At 36.9% G+C, this 23902-nt stretch overlaps 1 protein-coding gene across 1 annotated transcript; it reads right to left on the reverse strand.

Annotated features, from left to right (window-relative positions):
* Window positions 1-1484: 1484 nt before the first annotated feature.
* Window positions 1485-3726, reverse strand: LOC133517430 (uncharacterized). Its single transcript, XM_061850746.1, has 2 exons — window positions 3559-3726; window positions 1485-2083 (listed from the first exon to the last, which is right to left on the reverse strand). The coding sequence occupies exons 1-2, from the start codon at window positions 3716-3718 to the stop codon at window positions 1485-1487; spliced, it is 759 nt and encodes a 252-aa protein (XP_061706730.1). The 5' UTR covers window positions 3719-3726.
* Between the last annotated feature and the right edge of the window lie 20176 nt (window positions 3727-23902).

The raw sequence follows: 23902 nt of genomic DNA on the forward strand, positions 1-23902 counted from the left end.
CGTCGAGACGTCAGACAGCACACGTACAGCCGTTGAGTCTGACGAACAGATGTAGGACAGCGGGTGATCGGCAATCGTAAATCTCATTTTTGGGACTGGTTGTTAGTAACAACCTGAGTTTGAGATTGAACAGACCTGTAAGATTATTTTCCTTGGTAATTGTTACATATTATATAATAACCTGTGATGATGGATATTTTACGTAGACGTGCATGGAAAAAAAGGCTTACCAGCATTTTTATCGTAGCCTACTTGTTGGAAGAGTTAGAACAGCAGCAAAAGCGAAGGCGACCGTGGGTTGATTCTTTGTGGCAATATAGATTAAGTGAAGGTGAATTTAATTTACGATATCCTCGTTTGAGACTCGATCCAAAAATGTTTTACGATTATTATGGAATGACCGCAACAAAATTTGACTTCTTATTGGATTTGCTAAGACGAACACTTCAAAAACAGAACACAAAATTTCGGCTGTCCATATCTGTTGAAGAGAGATTGACGGTATGCTTAAGGTGAGTAAAGAAAATATTTAGTCTTATTACTTATATTATTTAATCAAAACCCAATTTACTTTAACAATAAAAATCATACTAATATTATTTGTGTTTTTGTAATTAACATTTTTAATTGTGTATTTACCCCTTTATGTTTTTTCCATTTTTCACACGCAACATTTTGACGTAGTAGTATGGTGGCGATCGATAATTATTACTTTAGTGACAATTTTCATCATATGATTATCTAATAATATTAATAATAGGGAAAAGTACCTACATATGTACTTAGGTACTTACATATACATATAAGTACACATTTCTTGAATAAACATAGTTGAGATCAACAATCATTCCCTATTCATACCTAACTAGTGATAGTGATTTATATCACAATTTCTCGACAGTCGTAAATTAAGTCTAGTCCGGACACCTATGTAAATATCGATACGAATAAAGACCCAAAAACATGTATACACAGTCACTGAATATATGTGTGTGACAACACGTGTGTATTTTGGCAATATGTTCGTATCGATATTTTCAAATATGACTGTACAGTCACGGAATTTGATTGTTGAGCCATTTAGGGGTCACTTTATATTGGACAATACATATCATATGTATTGATAAACCATATAACCTTCATCCCTACATGGCTCAACAATCAAATTCCGTGACTGTACCTATTGGAAATAACAGTGATTTCTTAGACTTAACAATATTTTTCATTTCTCTTGTTAAAAAAATGTCAATAGGCCAAACTGTTTTAAATATAATAAGTAACAATCAACATCAGAATTGGTAATTATACCTACACTCAAGAGCAAAAGTAACGGGTCACTTAGTATAGTTGTTCCCATACAAAGTGTACCCATAACTTTTGCTCTTGAGTGTAGTTGCAGTCATTTTAAAACAATCTTAAACTTTAACCCTATATTTATTCACTGATTCCTATACACACGCACGCACGTCGCACGCACGTTACTTTTACATCTGAGTAGAATATCCTTGCTGTTGTGTATAATCTGAAGCGTATCCAACCGAACTAAATGAGGCACTAGATGAAGCAGTGGAGGTTTCCTGCCCGAGCATCGTAGTTTCAGCATTCTCCACGATATCAAAAACTTGCCTTCTTACTTGTAATTGTAGAGATCGTGGAAAATTTCTAACAATCTCCGCCATTGATAAAAAAAATGATGTGATTGGGTCAGACTTTTCTATGACGTCTTGTTGTTTTAAATATTTTTCCAGAACTTCTCCAGTTGTGGGCGGCTTTGTACGCTTTCTGGCAAGAGTTCGCTCAGAATTAACGCTATACGCAGTCGTGTTTGATGATAACTCACTGTCCGTGATTACATTTGCAGTAGCGGTAGATTCATTATCGCTGACGTTTGATGTGCGGTTGTTATCATCAAGAAATGGTCTTAGAAATTCGAGTTCTTTTTCAAACTTTATTGCTCTTTTTGGTTTAGCGGCATCTCCACTTTTACTCTCACGTGTTTTTAATGATTTTCGGTAGTTATCTCTCAATCGCGTCCATTTTTTCTTGCAATCGGTAACTGAAAAAAAGCTGACTGCTAATAACACTTTTTTTTTTCAGATTTTTAATGAGTAACATGAGCTGCAAAATGATGGCACATAATTTTTTAATGGGTTATGAAACAGTGCGTACGATTATCATTGAAACAACAGGTGCCATTTGGAATGCACTATCACCGATCGTGTTGCCATCCCCGACAAAAGAAATGTGGAAAAAAATAGAGAAGGAATTTGCATTTAAATGGAATTATCCCAATTGTATCGGTGCCATTGATGGTAAGCACGTTGTTGTGCAGGCACCTCGAAACAGTGGAAGTCTGTTTTTTTAACTACAAGAAAACCTTTAGTGTTGTTTTATTAGCAGTTTCTGACGCCAATTACAAATTTATTGTGGTAGATGTGGGTAGTTACGGAAGAAACAGCGATGGAGGTATATTTTCGAGCTCCAATTTCGGAAAAAAATTCTTGCGACAGCAATTAGACCTTCCTGATGATAAAATAATCCCAGGTATAATGGACCCGATGCCACATGTTTTTGTTGCTGATGAAGCTTTTCCTATACATAAAAATCTTATGCGACCATATCCCCGGCAGCAAGTGCAAGGCAACGAATTTAAGAAAGTTTATAACTACAGACATAGTCGTGCAAGACGAGTAGTAGAGCAATCATTTGGCTTATTGGCTCAAAAATTTGGAATATATCAGAAAAGAATAAAATATCAGCCAAAACAAATTGAAAAAATTATTCTTGCAACTGTTTGTTTGCATAATTATTTGCTGGATAACGAAGTACTGCCAAACACACAAGATTTAAACCGAGAAAGAACAGACAACGTACAGAATTTAGAAAATACTAATTTAGAATTTGAAGAAAATCAAATAGACGCAATAGTGGTCAGGGAAAAATTCAAACAATATTTCAATACCAACGGTTCTTTAGACTGGCAGTTAGATTTAGTTAACAGACATTAATTAAATACCAAAAATTGTAATACCCATAATGTATGATTAAAGTGAACACATTTCCTTCTCAACTGCCGACGACACAGTCATCTAACCGATCCTAAACCTTATTACAACGAAATAAAATCTATCAATCTCATTAAATATGTGTTATCTATAAACGGCAAGTAAATTGTGTTGCTAGTTGCTATTCGTACGATATCTACCTACAAATTAAGTACCTACATCGTGAAACAAATTATAATTGTTTCGATTTGTTTCTTTAGTACCTAAATATATATTTGAATTTATACATGAATAACTAATAAATAAAAGTTACTGGCCCCTAGTGCCGAGGCCGCGACCGAAAGTTTTCGGTATTGCATTATATTGCATTATTAATTAACGACAATAAGTATTTGAATTAAAAAATCAGTGTGCGTACCTAATCGAAAAGTACTTCTTTGAAATGTAAGTTAATTTCTAAGAAACGATAATCAGTGATATACTCGTGATTGTAACAATTATAAGCCGTTCATGTCTAATACGAATATAGTATTGTTGGTGTTGTACTTACGTTATTTTATTAAATAATATGTAAACTTACCAGTGCATTTCATTACTTTCGATATTTCTTCCCAAGCATTTTCCTTGCACACTTGATCACTATACTTAGAGTCAGACACGTCATATAAACACTTATATTTATTGACTAATATTATTAAATGTTCCTCCGTCATTATTACTTCCGTGTCAGATCTATTGCAGATTTTACAAACAACAAATACAAACGCATCAGTAGCTACTTCGGCCGTCATCGGCTCTGTTCGGCCGTCGTCAGCTATGTTCGGCCGTCGAAGACGCTGAACGGCTTCCGCCAACTCTGACCGGTCCTTATCGTAGGTACTCGGCCGTGATCGGAGCCGTTCAACTCTTTCCGGCACCGTACGGCGGTATAAGGAGATTTATGAATGCGAACGTGTGCGGTAGGCTGCAAACAGCGTCGTACGAATGCGAACAGCTTTACGGCAAAACGCCGTTTTCCCGTCGAAAGACGTCGTTTCGCGTGGGCCGAGCCGATTTACGACTTATTCGCTCTTATTGCGTTGACATAAAGCTTTTTCCGTACGCGATTTGCCGAAACGGCGTCGACTAGTTTGGGGAGACCCTAAATCGGCGGGTGCGTGCCCGCGCGCGACCGGCGGCCGCGTCACGCGACCTTGCCTGTCGCGCTATCGACTTACACCCTGTTAAATCTGGCCCAATATTTGTACAGCCTATTCATTACCATCGTGCCGCTTTATTTTATCGTTGCTTCTTGTTACGACGTGCGTTCTTTGAGGACCCATTAAAATTTGTTAAATGAGAATTGATTACAGCTCACGGAAATCTTAACTCGTTTGTAGCGGTTAATTGGTAGCTGTATTATTTCCCTGTAATATGAAAGCGGGGATTGTGGTGCAAGGTGTCGCGTACTTTTTCAATTAGAGGGCGTTGTAGTAATGGATTGAGGTTGAGCCTGGATCGGCATCGAGACGCGTGGCGCGGCGCGAAGCGGAAACCCGTGAATAGTGGGAGGCACTGAAAGAAAATCTAATTTGGATTTAAGGGATTACATCGGGACTTGTTTCGGCCTATTGCAGAGAGAAATGTTGCCTCCGCCTTGCTGTTCAGATGGAATTAGAACCGGCTTCAACGCCAGGCTATTTGTCGCACTGAATCCTTACGTTCTTGTTGAAGATCATTTTTCTGCTTCTAGACGGAATCGACACCTTTATTAAGACTTTAGAGCATTTGTAGGAAGTAAAATAAAGATTTTTAGATACTCCTCCCTATGTGCCGCTTTGTATGTATTATTTATATTTAGATATTTATCTTATATTTATTTATTTTACTATTGGTATGTATTGTTATATTTATTTGTTTATTAGAAGTTGTAAATGTACTGTATATACTGTCTGATTAATGTATGTGTAATTTTCCAATTCCTCTAATTAATTCTTGTACTGCCTGTTATAAAAACTAACTGTTCTTTATATTATGGAAGTCCAGGCAGCGGGAGTATTAGTGAAACAATGATAGCTGGTTGAATAATGAACATTTATTGCAATAAACCGCCGCTTTATATATTGTTTCTAAACTTGCTAAAAAACAGAAAGATAGGTATCTTAGAATTGTAGAACCTATCCTACCCTTCGACGTAAATCGCGCTTCAGTTGGGTCCGGACGTCGATGGAAACGCATGTCCCATAATATCCTGCTACCCTATAAGGTTGTCGGGAAGAGATCGCTTACAGCGATAAGACCGCCTGTCGCTACCTTTATTTACATTGCAAATTGGTTTTTATATTTGTTTTTCTTTGTGGTGCAATAAAAAATATTTACTTAGCCATACATTTTTAACGCAAATCAGAAATTAAATAGGTATGTTTAAAAATATGTCGGTATTATTATTAATCTCGAGTTAAATTGATTTTAAAATTAGTCTGGCAATGATTAAGCCGTGGTACTGTTCCGCTAAGTCTGTTTATAGCTCAGATCATAGAAATGGTTTATAGTCAGGTACAAGAACTTTGGCTTCTATAAGATTTATGTATATTTTAATAAAAGTACTTGCTATAGCCAGGCGACTTTGCCATATGTATAAAATTTTACATGATATTAGTTATCGAGCTCATCGGAGCCGGGTAGACGTGCATGTAATTACAAACATGACTAGGAGTATTGAATGCTACATCACGGGCATTGTCTCCCGCACAATGTGGCCGCGTGGACGTGACTGGGCTACGTGTCCAGTCAAGCGGGAAAACATTTCCAGCCTCTGTCAGTGGATCATCCACGGGGCAGCATTTATGTAGACAAGTGACAGTCGTCGAAAATGAGTGATACTGACAAGACTCGTTTTCTACTCCCTTGCCCCAGGTTGTTTTTCCTTTACTACAAGTTTATCATATTTTAGGTAAGTATGATTGCCTTTCTCTCTTTCCTCCTTCAGTCTATCTTGCAGATCTCTTCTCTTTTCTAAAGTTTAGAACTTCAGAAAACTTTAAAAAAATTACATAAATATAATTAATCTGGGGGCATGGTAGTGCCCCCGCTAAAACGAGCAAAGCGAAGCGCAAGAGCACTACCTACCTTTTCTCGAAGCGCTTCGTCGTTTTTAGGGTTCCGTAGCCAAATGGCAAAAAACGGAACCCTTATAGATTCGTCATGTCCGTCTGTCTGTCCGATTCTGTCACAGCCACTTTTTTCCGAAATTATAAGAGCTGTACTGTTCAAACTTAGTAAGTGGATGTATTCTATGAACCGCATTAAGATTTTCACACAAAAATAGAAAAAAAAACAATAAATTTTGGGGGTTCCCCATACTTAGAACTGAAACTCAAAAAATCTTTTTTCATCAAACCCATACGTGTGGGGTATCTATGGATAGGTCTTCAAAAATTATATTGAGGTTTCTAATATCATTTTTTTCTAAAATGAATAGTTTGCGCGAGAGACACTTCCAAAGTGGTAAAATGTGTCCCCCCCCCGTAACTTCTAAAATAACAGAATGAAAAATCTAAAAAAAATATATGATATACATTGCCATGTAAACTTCCACCGAAAATTGGTTTGAACGAGATCTAGTAAGTAGTTTTTTTTTAATACGTCATGAAATTAAAAAAAATATTTTTTTTTCAATGTACCCATACATGTGGAGTATCTATGGATAGTTCTTCAAAAATGATATTAAGGTTTCTAATATCATTTTTTTCTAAACTGAATAGTTTGCGCGAGAGAACCTCCCAAAGTGAAAAAAAGTGTGTCCCCCCCCTGTAACTTCTAAAATAACAGAATGAAAAATCTAAAAAAAATATATGATATAAATTACGATGCAAACTTCTAACGAAAATTGGTTTGAACGAGATCTAGTGAGTAGTTTTTTTTAATACGTCATAAAATTAAAAAAAAATTTTTTTTCGTCAAACCCATACGTGTGGGGTATCTATGGATAGGTCTTCAAAAATGATATTTAGGTATCTAATATAATTTTTTTCTAAAGTGAATAGTTTGCGCGAGAGACACTACTAAAGTGGTAAAATGTGTGTCCAAAGTGGTAAAATGTTGAACAAGATCTAGTAGTTTAAGTCGTTTTTTTAATACGTCATAAAGGAACCCTTCATGGGCGAGTCCGACTCGCACTTGGCCGCTTTTTTTTGAACCTTCATAACTTGGTTTTGGATTACACCAGATACCTAAACAAAAGTCTCGGGATTTAATGTCAATAGTGGATTTATTAAGCATAACAAATTTCAATTGCGTATAGGTAGTTCTTATACTTTAGATTTTATTCATATCTTAAAAACCCCGATTTCACCACTGACTCACTCACTCACTGATGATCATCAAAATCCTTAGGGTACTTCCTGAAGTCCTTAGTAGCTGGAATTTGGTATGTAGGATAGTATTAGTACACAAACAAATAATAAGGGGGTGAAAAGGGGGGTGGATTTTTGTATGAGAAATCAATAACAGCTGAGCCGATTTCGTTGAAATTTGGTAAGTAGATAGTTTTGTTATGGGGAAGGATACAAATTAGCTTTCGACCCCAAAATCATCCCGTAAGGGTGAAAAAAGGGAGGAAAAAGGCGTTGAAGTTTTTATGGGGAATCAGTAAAAAGTAGATTGTATAACCCAGTTTCGTATTTCAGGATTTCTAATAGTAAATTACCCCTAACCTTTTAAATCAGGGGATGGAAGATAAGCAACTTACAAAAAGAAGTGAATCCCATCAAAAACATTTTCATGTAAAATGTTACCAAGACGAAGCCTTATGGCTCGCACTATCAAAAAGTTATCATATATTTTGACTAAGGTGTAGAGTTTGTGAAGTTAGAGCTTGTAGAGTTAGAAGCTTGGCTCTACAAGAGATAAGATAACTTTTTGATAGTGCGAGCCTTAAGGCTTCCTCTTGGCAACATTTTACATGAAAATGTTTTTGATGGGATATAAGTGACTTCAAACTGTACTTCTAATCTTTTGGTTCAATAAGTAAGAGGTAATTCGCTACCAGCAAAATCTACAAACTTCTTTTAACTTAAGCTTTGATTAAATTTAAAAGTTGAAAAATTACTGTCTTGGGTGAGACTTGAACTCACGGCCTCTGGATCGATACTCTGTCTGGATGGATGGATATTTAATAGCATCGATCGCAGACGTTTCTGTTTGTTAAAAATTAATTTTGTTTTAACTTATATATTATTTATCGTTTTAGGCGTTTGCTGCGGTCTAATAAAAAAAAGGTGTACCTAATGGTACCTAATCAGGTCTTAAAATTCTCGGGCCTGTTTTTACAAAACGAGACTTCGTCTTGTTTTGTAACTATGGCCCTTGAATGTTGCACAAAATATTATTACAGTTATATATTTGCGGCGCAAATACCTGCAAACCTCTTCAGTTAATGTGGAAGATAGAGCGAGCGGGGCGTCCGGTTTCCGGGCCCGATTCAATTTGGTCCTGCCCGTGACAAACTATTGATTGTTTCGGTATTCCGGTCACACAAACGAACGAACACTACAGTTATCACTTAGTACATCAAGTGTGCTTTGTAGTTAGCTAAAAATATTTTGGAATTACATCACCTGGGTACTAAAATGTCTTATGGATAGCGGAACGGTTTTGTACAATGGTAAACCAGAAAATATCATTAAATAAGTACTTGTAGTGGATTATTCTAATGGTTTTGGAGCTGCAGATGGGAAAGGATATCCTAAGTTTTGTTTTCAGTAAAAAATAGCCATAAAACACGCAATAAACAGTATATTAAAAAAGGGACTTGAGTATTAAGAGGCAACATGAGTGGTCATTTCTCCATACAAACGTACTCTGTTTCCCCCGTAGTCCTTGAAGCTAGTGCAATAATTTTTTCATTACAGATTATTATTATTAATATACGTGTAGGACTGTTTTGGTTTCTTAAGGCGCTAGTGCACTTCAAATATTCGCAAAAACGGCATAATTTACTAGGCCGCAAAGAGAAGCATTGTATTCAAAATTGACATAAATTAGGCTAAAAAGCAAAACAGTCTGACCCAGATAATTTAATTATCATTTACATAGATCTCAAAATTTCATTAGGTTTCGGAGGAAGAAACAGTCGAGTACAAAACACCATTTTTTGAGATTTTTACGCAGTATTATTCGACTAACCTGGCGTTGTCCTTATCGCACTACTTTTAGGAGCCGCTTCCATTAGCGAGACGGATATATTCACCAAAAACATTTAAATCTTAGCTCCCTATTTCTCGCTCTCTCTCTAGCTCTCTATTATATGGGTTTCCTACAACTTCAATATTATACTCTGTACTAGGTAGTAGTGTAAATATATAATTTCCACTTCTCTTTCTATTTGTCACTTAAATAACTGCCAGTGATATCTAAACCAACTTCAATAGAAGCACGGCACCAGCAAGCTAGAGTTGTGTATAGGATCATAATAACAGTTTAATACTAATATAGTACAACTGTTGTTATTTTAATGCAAAATTTCTAGGCAAAGATCTACAAACCAAATTGATTTACTCTTGTATAGGTATTTTATTTACTTTGATTTTATTTATCATTTTAGGTGTTTGCTACTGTTTTAGAAAATATATTGTGTGCAATTAGGACTTAAAATTCTCAGGTCTGTCTTTGAAGTTCTCTTATTATGTACCTACTCGTATGTTGATTATCTCATGTTTGATAAACTAATTAATTCCACCCTATCACTTTTGTTACTTAAGGCTATAGTGGACGACGACTTCTCATTCCTTACTGGGTATTGACATATTTTTTTCGTTTTTTTTTATTTTTATTGCAGCTTTGATTTTTTTTTTTCGATTTTTAAATTACTAAGAGTTAGGAGCTTTTAAACATTTCGTTAGGTGACAAGCAAAACTCACTAACTACCACCACAAGTTCATAGCCATAATGAATCATATTACTACCAGAATAAGGTTGATTTTTGTTTAATTATTTTTTTAGTATTTAGTGAGTTTTCCTTGTCACCTGACAATTTGTACTTATGAAATTTGTTTATTGCTCCTAACTCTTATAGTATAAAAATGAAAAAAAAAAAAACGAATCTTTCAAACGGGGCGTAGATATAGTTAATAAACATATTTTTTCAATGATATAGGAGGCAAATGAGCAGATGAATCACCTGATGGTAAGCGATTATCATCGCCCATGGACACCCGCAACACCAGAGGGGTTGTAAGTGCGCTGCCGGCATTTAAGACGGCAATACGGCTCTTTTCTTCAAGGATTGAAGGACGTATCGGTTCGGATACTATAATAATACTGGTTTAGCTGTACGAGGCAGGAAGTTTTTGCCAACCAACTACTTAAGTGGTCAAGATGGAAATGTTGTCGCGTAGGGCGATGGCGGAAAGAAGCGGCAGGGATAATCTAAACAGGGATTAATCCGAACAATTCCTAGAAGCGCTCTCGATGATACACGATAGAACATGCAGATTGAGGCTAATAATTATCTACGCATCGCAAAGAACTCAAGCTGAAATAATAAATATTTCCCATAATGTCAATATCCAGAGAGGTAAATTTTGTATCGAGTATGTAGTTGTGTCCTGTGGTACCAATGTTACTGGTAGGGGCCTTCATAGTCTGTCCTGCAGCAGGAGCGCAGGCCGCATCCCACGCCATGCCAGTATAAACGACATTCTGCGCCGGGCCTTTACCAGTGCCGGGGCACCAGCCATCCTAGAGCCCACAGGCTTAGACAGGGACGATAGCAAGCGACCGAGCGGCATGACTCTGGCTTCTTGGAAGCTGGGACGGCCCTTAGTTTGGGACGCCACATGTGGGGATACCCTTGCACCGTCCCACCTTCCAGGGACCTCGACCAAGGCCGGAACGGCCGCCGAAGCAGCCGAGCGCCTCAAACGGCGCAAATATGCATCCATTGATTCTGGTTGCATGTTTGAGCCGTTTGGGGTGGAGACCCTCGGGCCCTGGGGACCCGTGGAGCCTATTGTATATTTAGAGAGCTGGCAAAACGTCTCATTGATGCTACGGGTGACCAGAGGGCTGGTTCTTTCCTTGCCCAGCAAATTGGCATTGCCATACAGCGCGGTAATGCCAACAGCCTTCTGGGCACCCTATCATCGGGCGACGAGCTAGTCCCCATTTTTTATTTGTAAATATATGTATATAGATATGTTTCTTTACTTTAGTCATATTCTTTTTTGTATTTTATGCGTTTTAATAAGTTAGTTTATATATATTATATTATATTATTTAAAAATGCTCTTTTTTGTAATGTTAAATAAATAATAATTTTTGTGTCCTTTGTATCGAGAACCGGTCGTCCCATTTCCTGTTAATGTGTGCGGCATAACACCATCCAGTGTAATGACCAAACGACAAAAGTTATTGGCTGTCGTTTGATACTTGAAGAATTACCATCCATATTATACAGCTACAACCTCGAGAAGCCAATCTCTGAGATTGCTTTATTAAGTATAAGAAATTTAATATTGTTCAAGTTAACAGTGGAACAATCAAATTAAATAGTGAAGGTATTTTTATAATATCATTTATTATTCTCGATACAGAAAAGTCACAAAATGAAGCAGTATTTTAATACATAGAGTTTGCAATATAATATTATCTTAGCTAAGTGGAAATTGTTGCCAATGTCAATTAACATGTTCAAAGATATAAGAGATTAATATATGTATTGTTCTTTTTTCTCTGAATATCTGAATTTCTTGTATAAAATTCTAGACTGTAACTTGTTTTTTTATTCAATAATTAAATATAATATTACCTACAGGCTTTTTTTAATATTCAATAACAGCAATACAGATCAGCAAAGCATTAAATATGGAAGCATATTATATTTTGCAAAATTTGAAACTCCAAGTTAGTGTATTGGAGTGTAACAGTCAGAGGTTCTCTCGTTCATATTATCGGCGCCGGCGATCGAGCTCGCCGTGGCTCACCGCCTACCTGCTTGTACAAACAGCTTGCTGAGATTACCTGAACATTTTGCCAGGCACAGCTTAAAATGTGTGCTAACGGGCCTATACAAATACCTACAAACTAGAGGACGTGGTTTCGGAAATATTTATGTTATAATACAAGACTGTGGCTATGGTTATGTTGTGAATATTATTTGAGGGGTATCTACTATCTAGTCAACCGCCGAAGTAACTAAACTGGCGGACGACATTTTCAAACTTTTCATTGTGAACATGTCGTCAAAACTATTGAGAGTGTGTACTGATAATTTTAAATTAAATATAGGCATTCGACTTTGATACATAGGTAGGTAATTCGTTTCAATGATAGTATTCCAAGTCTCACGGAAGTTTTCTTTTTAAACTTGCGAATCCGTAGATCTAAATTTCAACCCTTTGTCGTAGCCTACATACTTTTGCTTGAGTTGCAAGTTTATTTTATTTCCGGAGTGAGCTGTTGTCCCCACATATGCTCGCCTTCCGCCGGCGCCAAAGATACAATAGCCAGGCCTCGGTGATCTACTTTTATTGTCATGCACCCTCCATTCACTACTCCAAGATTATTCATGAAATTGCGAATAGAATTTGTAACATACCATAGTAAGGTAGAACGTATTCGTGTTAAATTGGCATTCGTTTGCAGGTATGTAAAATAATACGTGTAACTTGGCGATAAAATTTATAGCTTTACTATATTATTGTAACAGTGGGCCGAGCATCATAAAACCTGGGCAAGTTTTTGGATATTGCCGCGCAGTATCCGCTGAGGTAATATTTGAATTTCGATAACCTTTTAATGGTATTCATTCGCCTTTAAATGGCGGGCGTCCGTGACGAGGGATGATAAAAGGGTCATAAGGCAACCTTCTCGTGAGTATCGGAGGTCTACCTTGCACAGTAAAGTGGCCGTGTTGGCTAACTCCGAATACCTAGCAATTTCATAGACGCCACCCCCGTTATTAGGGGTAGTATAAGCCCGACGGCCAGTCGGCGTCGGCGGGTTAAACAGACGGTGAGAACTGTAATGTATGCCTCGCTATAGCTGTAGTTGTTATGTGCAAATTATTGCGGTTTTTCAACTTCTTTTCATCGCTTTCCTTATACGTGGAACCTTCGAACATCAGATAATATAGATTACCTTATATTGAACCCCACGGAATAATGAATGAATGTAGTTTAATTTACTTTAGACGAGCAAAGTGGAATACCGTCAATTGGAGTAACAGTAGACAACGGAAATATTCCCCATTAGGGTTAATTTTTCAACTAGCTACATAAGTAAATAATAAAAGAAATTGTCTAATGCTATCCCTCTGTCCCCAGTTGTCCTACTTGACGGTACTAAAAGAGCCTACTCAAATGGTACTTGTGTATCGGACGCCAATAAAAATTGTTCGGTTGAAATCATAAAACGATCTCGCTCTGGGATGAATGGTCGGTGTTAACCCAAATCGCGCGAAACGGCACTAGCCGGAGACCAGCGGAGACGCGACACTACGCCGACGTGACTGAACGAGCCAATAAAATCTTTGCGAGCTTGCTACTGTCACTCGGTGAAAATTGTGGCACGTGACGAAGACGCTCGTGGACGCCTGTCACCGCAACTAGTTGAAGGTTATTTACTTGGGTAAATTTTCTGTGGGTAGTAGGTGTTTCGATTTTTTTTCTGAGCATCTTGGGTTTTTCTTACTCAAAATCGTACACGATTACGACCCCATAGTACGTTTTGCCGGTACTAGTGCGATGTCGCATCGTGTAGATCTGTTCTCCTTGTGCAACGTTTAGTCTGGCGAAATTATAAGTATTTATAAGTTTGTGGCATAATGTGTTATATTTTTCTTGGAAAATACTTAAATGAAAATAATATGGTGCTATAAAAAATCCCCAGTCTTTGCCATGACATTTTAGGATCGCGTAGTCAGCTAGGAACTTGTTCCTACAAAGTATATTTGAATTGAAAATGTTGTGCTTATCCAACTAGATAGGAGTTAGAATTGCAAACTCATCCACCACAAATATATGGAATAATGAACTATCAAATTAATCATGAATCAATCCGTAAGTAATTTATTTCTTTAAATAAATTATACAAAAACCAATACCTAATCATGCCAAACAGCCGAATGCTCAAAACAATACGAAGACTAGGGAAAGGCAAATCCGAAAGAAGCTGGCAATAATCGCAGAGCGGTGGATCGAGCGACAGTCGAATGCGGATAACAATAAAACTAAATCATCGGGAAGTTATCTATCTTCGTAGCCGAATGGGCCCGGAAGGCGAACATGTGCACGGGAATGTATTACACGGAAATAAAATGTTAAATGGTGCAACGTTGGGACTTTTGCTGGTACGCAATGACTAGCGTTGAATGCTAATATTTTTGTCAAATATATGATTAGTATCATAATATTTTACTAAGTACATAAATTTGCACCCAGGTACAGAATTGATCAGTTTTCGTGTGTGTAGTGATTCGAACAGGGTTAACTATGACTAATCTTAAATATAGAAACCGAAAGATTGTGTATTTATACAATATGATATATTTTATACAAAAGATATGCGAGCGATTAATTCAATATCAAGGGCATTAAATTAAGAACTATAACTACTTCTATGTACTATTTACTAATCATGTAGGTAATATTTTGTATCAATTTTTTTGTTTTGGGTCTATTTATTCATTTATTTCACCTTACTTAATGCCATAATGGGCATAATTCATTCATTTTTAGTCAAACTTAGTGGAAAATAGAAATATTTAAGTTTTTCATTTCTCATGCTCTGGAAGTGGGTAGTTGTTGTTCTAAAAAGTTCTTTTTTTACGATAAGCAATAAAATGTTTTTGTTTTAAATGAATTTGTTGTACAATTCCCATTCTGATAATTAACTCCCCATTCCAAAAATAACTCGAGAAATACTGAAGTTTATACTTAGCCGTGCTTTTTAAAAAACACATGAATTTTACTTATCTCGTATTCTTAGTGCTTAACTCGGGTCAAAGGCACAATTTCAGTCTCGGGTATTGGCGCAGAAATGGGTACAATTATACAATTGTAATTACAATTATACAATTGACTAACGAATATATTTTTACCAGGTCATTCGATGACGATTGTACGCGAAGATAAAAATAGAATACAGATAAAAATTTCACCTATTCACAGTGAAATAAATCAAAAATCAAAGCGCGTCTAGACTACGCGACTGCGAGTATTTATGGCGACTGACATTTCACAAATTACCGCCCTCATTAATTCTCCATTAGGCAATAATTGGGGTTGGAGTTTTACTACAAAAAAACGCTTAATACCCTCTCTAACTTCCCCTGTTACTCACTTAATACTGTTAACTTTTATAGTTTATATGCGTACGATTTTTTTCAAACTGTGATTTAATAATACAAGATATGACAACAAAAATAGTGAGGAATATTCTGATTAGGAAAAAGTAGAAGGAACATTTTTTTACGTAATTTTTTAACCTTTTGTAGTTTCGGCTCCGCGTTGATGAATTAGTCAGTCAGTCAGGAGTCAGGACACACTCATTTACATTTCCTGCTCAAAATCATATTTTAATCTGAGCGCGTGTAGCTCGCACTTTATTAATTACCTAAGCTAAAATTCCACATTGATGATTAATGAAAGTGATGATATGTGACTTTGCATATCGGTTTATATTTAATTGAGGAACAAAGTAGTTCTATTTTGCATAAGAAACAATTAATGACTTTCCATATTTATCTCTTATTTTTCGATTGTCGTTTGTCAATAATGTCATCCCAGCGGTATCATGGTCGTGTTTTTGTCACTTGTCATATCATGCGTCACTTTCGCACTTACATATTTGTTAGAGCGTGACAGGTATGGTGACAAATGATAGACAGCTGACCATCTTAGCCCTGCTGGTTACGGCCACGCCTCAAGCGCAGTGAAAATGTTTACTATATAAGCTATTACTGTGCACGACTCTCATACCACCATTAAGAGTCACACGAACCCGCCGCCAAAAAACCCGCTCCCATACAATCGAAATTCCGCTCTCATTTTGAAACGACATGCTTAAATTAAGTACATGAAACTTAGCATAAACACAAATATAATAGTGCGACATTTTGTAAGTAAAACTTCCACTCGCTCTAATTTCTTTTTGTTACAATTTCTAGTAACAAAAACTAGTACCAGACATAGATATAAATGATATACTTGAATGTTCATGTCAAATTTCATACCTATTAATAATAATAATAATAAAATTCTTTATTGCACACTACATAAAAAACAGATACAGAAATTGATAAAATATACACATTGGTAGGTAACAACAGGCGGATTTATCGCTTATCGCTATTATTTCAGAATATCGTTTTAAAATTCTCATTTTAAAAGCGCGAACTACGCGCTACGTGTAACTTGGATTATTTGGCGGCGGCTAGTTTCGTGAGACTCTTAAGACACATTAGTCAGTTGGCAGTTGACCAATGTCAAAAAGTATGAAAATTTGTGTCAGTTCAAAAGTTCATATTTCCTCCACCATGACCACTTCATATAACCAATACACATTCCATATTTTAGCAATTAATTTGCACTAATTTATCAACCGATTGACATGAGAAAAAGGCAAGCCGTACAACTATTTCCACCATGATGGCAGATATAAATGAGCTAGTCAGGTTTAATTATTGCCGAAATTAATAGTTAGAAGATAACGTCAACGATACTTTTCCCATAAATAACCTTTCCTTCCGTCGATAAGTTAATTCTATCTCGGCTTCCCTCATCATGTGTATCTACGCGTACAATATGTTTTGTGCGATAATTATTCCATAATAGAACTAGACTTTTCCTGAAATCAATTAATGCCTGTATAACACTCCCTTGTTTACCGCTGAGCTACGGACGTAGCGCTACGTCGTAGCTGATAACATGGCATTCCCGGCATGTAGAGAAAATGCTTCGTAGATGCAAAACGACGACGTGTCATGATTAGCGCTGAGTGGGTTAAGCAGTTTAATTATGTATTGCCAAAATAGATAACAGATTCAACTACGCGTAACGCGGAAAAGTATTTTCACCATGCCAACTGGTAAAGGGCCTCTTGATTATTCAAAAACTAATGAGAAAGTTGCGTTTTATCCACATGTGGGGCAAAGTAATCAGATGCAAATTTTGAGTTGTTTCTTTATGTTAGCTGGTAGAATTGACTTTTAAATTATGATTTTGGATGATATTTTTTTTATTACGTTCATTTGGATTTGATTGGATTTTTTTGGTATTTCATTTTGTATTTTTCTCGCGCTGGTGTGGTGAAAAAGTTTGTGTTTCACTCGGAGGCAAAGTATGTTTAACACTCGTGCCTTGAAACCCTCGCAACGCTCAAGATTCCACTTCTCGAACCATTCGCTACGCTCGTGGTTCAATTTTGCAATCTTTCGCTTGCTCGGGTATCAATATTAGCACGAGCAGTTAAACAACTACTTTGCCCCCTTGTAAAACAAATAACTATTAACTGAAAATGTTTCGAATACAAAATCCATAGATATAAGAAGTAAGTAAGTATCTTCTATGATCTGAGAAAAATCTCAACTAATTAGGCCATCACTTTTTTTTTTATTATGTATGTTTTAACTCTTTCTGATCACGCGTACAAATTTTCATTAGGATATCGTGAAGGGCACACAGCTCACTCTTCCAATGCCTTTTTTGTACGGCGATTTTAGATCCTCGGAGGTTTTGTATGAAATTCATGAGGTACCTATCGGAATTAAGTTTTTTTTACACATAAATATTTATGGGAGAAATTTTTTATGTGAATACTGAGGGATGTCAGAAACTGCTGTTATACAATTTTTTGACAGGTTTTTTAGTAACTGCACAACTACGATGTAAAATTTTGACGTCAGTCTTGAATGACATGCTTCTCTAAAATCATCCATTAAAGAACTACAAAAGCGATTAAATTTGAAATTTTAAGATTAAGCGGACGTGCGAGAACTAGGCTGTATTATGAAAATGTAACTGAAGCCTATTATAACTTTGTTGTTGACTGAGCCCCACAATTAAAATCGTTGAAAATAGTGACACAAAAAAAATCTTGGGTCGAAATTGGAATAACGCTCGACGTATAATTTCGAAATTGCCAGCAATCCGAAAACACGACCTAATGGCATATACTTTAAAAAAATTATAAAGCTTTATATTTTCATAAATATGCCTCTATTTGTTATATGATCTCTAAACAGCCTTTTCTAAGAACTTTTAGTGTTACCCTCGTATCTACCTTTTCTGTAACAGCTTAACAAAAAGAGAGATATACACCGTGTTGTTTTTGATTTCCGTTAATTTCAAGGGTGCATCCCTGAGCTTAAATTAAGTAACTTTCTTAAAAACTCCGGTATTCTAATTAACTCCATTTCGGAGATAATCATTAATTTTTATCAAATAAATCGCTTACAAGCGTGTACACTTGAATTAGGGCCTGTTTACATATTGATTAGGTTTAGTACAAGTTCATACATTTGCTACTAAACGAAAGTACTATCTCGGACGATCGTTGTTAGAAATGACATTGATGTAATGCCGGTGTTACAACAACGCTATATGCTACATTTAATTACTTTTTATAAAAAAAAAAATTGTTAGAAAATAATTAAAAAAATATTTCTTTTTTGAAAATTAACTATGCCATTTAGTTTCCTTAAACGTTCTTACCGATACCCGGAAGTTAACGGAATTCAATAAAAACACGGTGTATACAGGTGAAATTTTAACCACGAGCAGTATGCGTAGGCAGGTTTATAAGTCATACTGAACATACTAAGATACCAATGTCGAAATCACAAAAAAAAAATCCTGTTCCATATAAATCCACAGCATCACATCAGTCGAAATGTATGAAACAGCCAATTTTTTTTCGCGATTTTAGCATGAATCCTATATTAACAGTTGTCCATTATGACCTATAAAGTCACAACGCAAAGTATGGCTGGTGGTTATAATATATATTTATATGGAATACAATTCCAGGATGGTACATACTTTTAGAGCAATGGTAAATTCGCTATTATTTATTAGAACTTAATAAATTTAACTTGTAGTAGTATTTCTCAATCGATTCTTGTGAAATTTTATGGACATGTAGATTATACACCGTGTTCTTATTGAATTCCGTTTACTTCGGGGTATCGGTAGGTATGTTTAAGGAAACTAGATGGCATAGTTAATTTATAAAAGTATATATTTTCATTATTTTTGTTTTTATAAAAAGTAATTAAATGTTGCATAAGTTGTTGAAACACATTGGGCATTACATTTAGCCCAATCAAACAATTGAAAATGTCATTTCGAACATCGATCATCCGAGATAGTACTTAAATTTAGTAGCAAATGTATGAACTCGTACTGAACACTAATCAATATGTAAACAGGCCTTAATGCAAGTGTACACACTCATAAGGTCCTTATCAGATAAAAATTAATTATTGATTATCTCCGAAATGGAGCTCATTAGAATACCGGTATCTTTGAGAAAGTTACTTAATTTAAGCTCAGGGATGCACGCTTGAAATTAACGGAAATAAAAAAAATCACGTTGTATATGCATAATATTATTTTCTCAGTTTTTGTTTTTTTCAAAATGGCGAGGCTATGGCGGTTTGCGTGATCTATTTACAGCTCACAGTGTCATTAGAATCCTAGTGTGTCTGAAGTTAGAAGAGTTCTACGTTTTCCAGAAAATTGTACTTTACCTTATAAACACCAACTAGGTATAATTTTACAGAGCAACTTGAATACGAGAAAGCAATTTTCATCGTCTTTGTTCGTCGGTAGTTGTAATAGAATCTAGGAATCAAATGAAAACGTTAATAGCAAATGCACGCAGGGTGCTTATTCTGTTTTGTACGAAGAGTTTTTTACAAGATTTTATATAACTTGTTATGTATGTTTGTACAGGTCAAATCTTGACCTGATCTTGGGTGACGATCCAATACTATGTCAGCCTGTTACCGCTCAATTATGTCCTGTCTTTGTTTGTAACATGTATTTTTCTTTGCAGTGCACAATAAAGTATTTTATTATTATGTCTTTCCCATCACGTAACAATCGGACCATTGGGAGGCGTGCGCGGAGCCGAAACCAACACATAGAGGCCCTTTTGACTCTTTAATGATTTCATACACATTATTATACATTATTTTCATATACATTTGTAAGGGGTACCTGAGCGGATTCTGCCCTTGCCCGTGTCATGGGACGCACGCAGAGGCAGCACCCGCCAGAGTGTAAGGACTATTTGAGAGCTTATGAAATCTAAAATGAACTGGGCTATTAGGTGAAAGCGATGGAGTAAATACTGGGTCATGGAATAAAAAACCGAACGCCTGCCTAATAAAACGGTATTCAATTTTATTTCCGGCAAACGGTGACTCGCCCCCACAGGATGGGCCACACAAAACGCGACATCTATAATGGCTCAAGGGCAACACCGGTGTGAGCGGTTCAGGGGTGTTGAGAGGTGTACGCCACTTTCTACCTAATGGCTGCGAGCAGCCACACACAAACTCGCGTCTTATGCAATTTTTCACCCCTGGAGCTTATAGCTCTAACGAATCCACTCTGGCCGGCCGGCTGAGGCAAGCCAGAGGCAGATAATCCTGTACCACCCCGCCTCCTTGCGGGTAACAGAACTCCCCAGGAGCACTCGGGTACGTGAGGTCGCTACTTCCCAACAGCTTGCCACAAGCTGCCCTACATTGACTGATTGCACTGGTTTTATTATTATTATTATATACTCTTAGAAATTCTCGGGTCCATTGGGTCCCGGGCATTTGAAAGGCGTGCGTGGGGCCGAAACCAACATGTAGAGGCCCCTTGTAATAAGACAATTTACTCTTAATGTAATGTGACACTAACCGACGATTATCCCTGTTTGCACTATAGTAGTGCACCCAAGGACAAGCTCCGGTTAGTGTAGGACTATGGTAAGAAAAAGGTACAAAAAGAAACCGGGGTATTGAGTTGAGTTTCTAGTGGACTGGTAACCGTGACTATGTCACCTGCCCTGATCATATGTTAATTATCACGAAAAAAATAGACAGGGTCAAGGGGCACAATATGGGTTTCCGAAAACGGCTGCTCGCACGGAGCGACCAGGACAACATTGTGTGAGCGGCTCAGGGTGTGGAGAGTTATGCGCCGCTTTCTACCCAGTGGCTGTAAAGAGCCACTAAGCCAACTCGCGTCTTATGCATATTTCACTTCCACCCTGCGAGCAGCTCTGACCTCCGCTCAGTGTTCACTTCAGCCGGCCAATCAAGGCAAGCCGGAGAGAGGGGCCTGACGGACTCTCGGGGGCATAGGACCCAAGGGACGTCACTTCCCGATCAGCTCGCCACAAGCTGCCCTGGTTATTATTATTATGATACCACTGCCACTATTATCTGAGTGTCGGTTCATTCCCGGACATTTTATGCTGAAATATGTATAGCTTTTTTCGCTCTGTTGTATTTTCGCATACCTGGATCATTTATACCCGATCACGGAGAAGCAACACGATATTTATGATTTTCACCCATATTGTATGAGTTATAAGTATAGTGTGTAATTTTTTAATGGAGAGTACTCCAAAAATAGAGATAGAAAATTACATTCAAAAGAATAAAAGAAACAACTGCATTCAAAGATTTTTAAAATACGCTTCCCTCAGCCAGGAATCGAAACGACAAAAAAAAAAAACACAACAACCTTTAAGGATCAAATCATTTCACCAAACGTGGTATATTCCTCACACCCAGAACCTACATAAATGGTCGCGTACTGTGCGGTTTAAGAGGAATTTCCTCCCGCGAACGCTCCGGCTGTGGAATAACCTCCCTGCCGAGGTTTTCCCGAGGGTCTATAGTATGGAGTTCTTCAAAAAAGGAGTGTACAGGCTTTTAAATGGTCAGCAACGCGCATGTTGTTACATGGAGTTGCAGGCGTCCATAGGCTGCTTTTACTGTTTACCATAAGGCTACTGTTTACAATATGCTTTTTTGCCACCGCCAAGGTATAAAAAAATAAAAATAAAAGAAAACCATGAGAGACGAGACAAAGCACTTTTTTTACTCCATCGGATTACTTAATAGGTACGTTGAATTTTTGTATTAAGCAGAAACGTCTGTAAAAAATGCAATTTTCTTTGCCATTTTTAAATTTATTATAAGGATTTTATAGCATCGTTCGCAGACGTTTCTCCTTGATGCAATAATTAATTTAGTATGGGGTGGCCCATCGTTACTGCCGTTTAAGAAGTGCAAAGCTCTAGGATGGACGTCGCTAGGGTGCCTCCCTAAAAGCCCATATGGTGGAAATATTTGCTGTCTTTGGGTGAGGTCTTGATAGCTCAGATAGCAGAGCGATCCAGTGTCGTGAGTTCAAGTCTCACCCAAGACAATAAATTTTTCCACTTTAAAATTGACTTGTCTTAACTAGTTCACAGATATCAGAGTTCTCTGCACCACTAGCAGGCTGTGCGGTTAGGTAACTGGGAAATCTGTTCGCAGCACATGAGCTTCTACGACTAGCGACCTGGAGCGAACTGAACAGAAGTTGGAAGGCAGATAAACATGGCGTCTCGCCAATTGTTGCCACAGTACAAATTGCTTCAAATTTTTGTAGTGATTTGCGATTTTGTGCTTTACTCTATTTTTGAAGTTACTGCGGTAACTACACCGGTAACATAAATCCAAATTTACGATTGTCAAGGTACAAGGCTATGGGGGTTCGCGAGTTCTACAGTTAGTTAAGTATATTGTACATTTATTTACTACTATGTGTTGTATTCTGTTCCTCAATGTTATATATTATATATATATTACGGAAGCCTAACGTCCAGGTAAAGGTGTGCCCCAATTGTGGATTCCCTAGGTTGCCGTAGTATTTTATTGCATCGCTGTAACCTGACTGTTTCTGTATGAAACAGTATCTAAATGCGGGGTCGAAACGTTTTCTAGTTTCCCTCGAGTAAGGATGGACTCTAATTTCAGACCCTCCGTTTGTTGTTTCCTTAATTGTAAATAGTAACATAAATGTGTATGTACATACGTAATGCGTACTATGTATATATTATTAACTAGCTTGTGCCCCCGATGTCGTCTAATGATGATAATGATATCCACCAAGACGAGCAAGGCGAAGTGCAAGGGCACTAGCTACCTTTACTTGAAGGGCTTCGTCGTTTTTTTGAACCCTCATAACTTGGGTTTGGATTGTACCAGATAAACAAAATTCTCCTAATATAGTGTCAATAGTGGACTTATTAAGCATAAAAATTTCAATTGCATAGCTTTCATACTTTAGATTTTATTCATATCTAAAAAAAAACGATTTCGTCACTGACTTAATCGCTCACTGATGATCATCAAAACCTTTAGGGTACTTCGTGATGTCTTAAGAAGCTGAAATTTGATATGTAGGATACAAACAAAAATAAACTTGAGATTTTTTGTCCCTAAGAGGGTGAAAAGGGGGGTATAATTTTGTATGGGGAATCAATTACCGCTGAACCAATTTAGTTGAAATTTGGCATGTAGATAGTTTTTGTTATGAGGAAGGATATAGAATAGTTTTCAAAAATATGAGCCTTGGGCTATGAGGATAGCTAATACATATCATTATCATTTTGCTAATTTTAGGCAGTGGTCAACTGAATGACGTCATTGTGTGGTGGTCAGACATTATAGTGATGGTTTCTCGCCAGTTTTAGGATCCAGGCCATATTATTGATAAAAATGTACTAGCAGCTTATGCGGATTTTCCAAAAAATTACCAATTTTTCTGAATCAATATGTTGTTTGACAAATCTTCTTTGATATTCTAGTACAGTTAGCTATAGAAATAGGGGACCCGCTGCATGCTAACAGTCTATGCTTTAAA

Source organism: Cydia pomonella, chromosome 4, assembly GCF_033807575.1.
Source record: "Cydia pomonella isolate Wapato2018A chromosome 4, ilCydPomo1, whole genome shotgun sequence".
NCBI lineage: Eukaryota > Metazoa > Arthropoda > Insecta > Lepidoptera > Tortricidae > Cydia > Cydia pomonella.

Bases quoted from the DNA above. Each gene is read 5' to 3' on its own strand.
- LOC133517430 (XM_061850746.1), bottom strand. From the start codon at position 3,718: ATGACGGAGGAACATTTAATAATATTAGTCAATAAATATAAGTGTTTA. The intron at 2,084-3,558 runs AACGTAAGTACA...GAAAAAAAAAAG, and splicing joins TACATATTATTTAATAAAAT to TGTTATTAGCAGTCAGCTTT.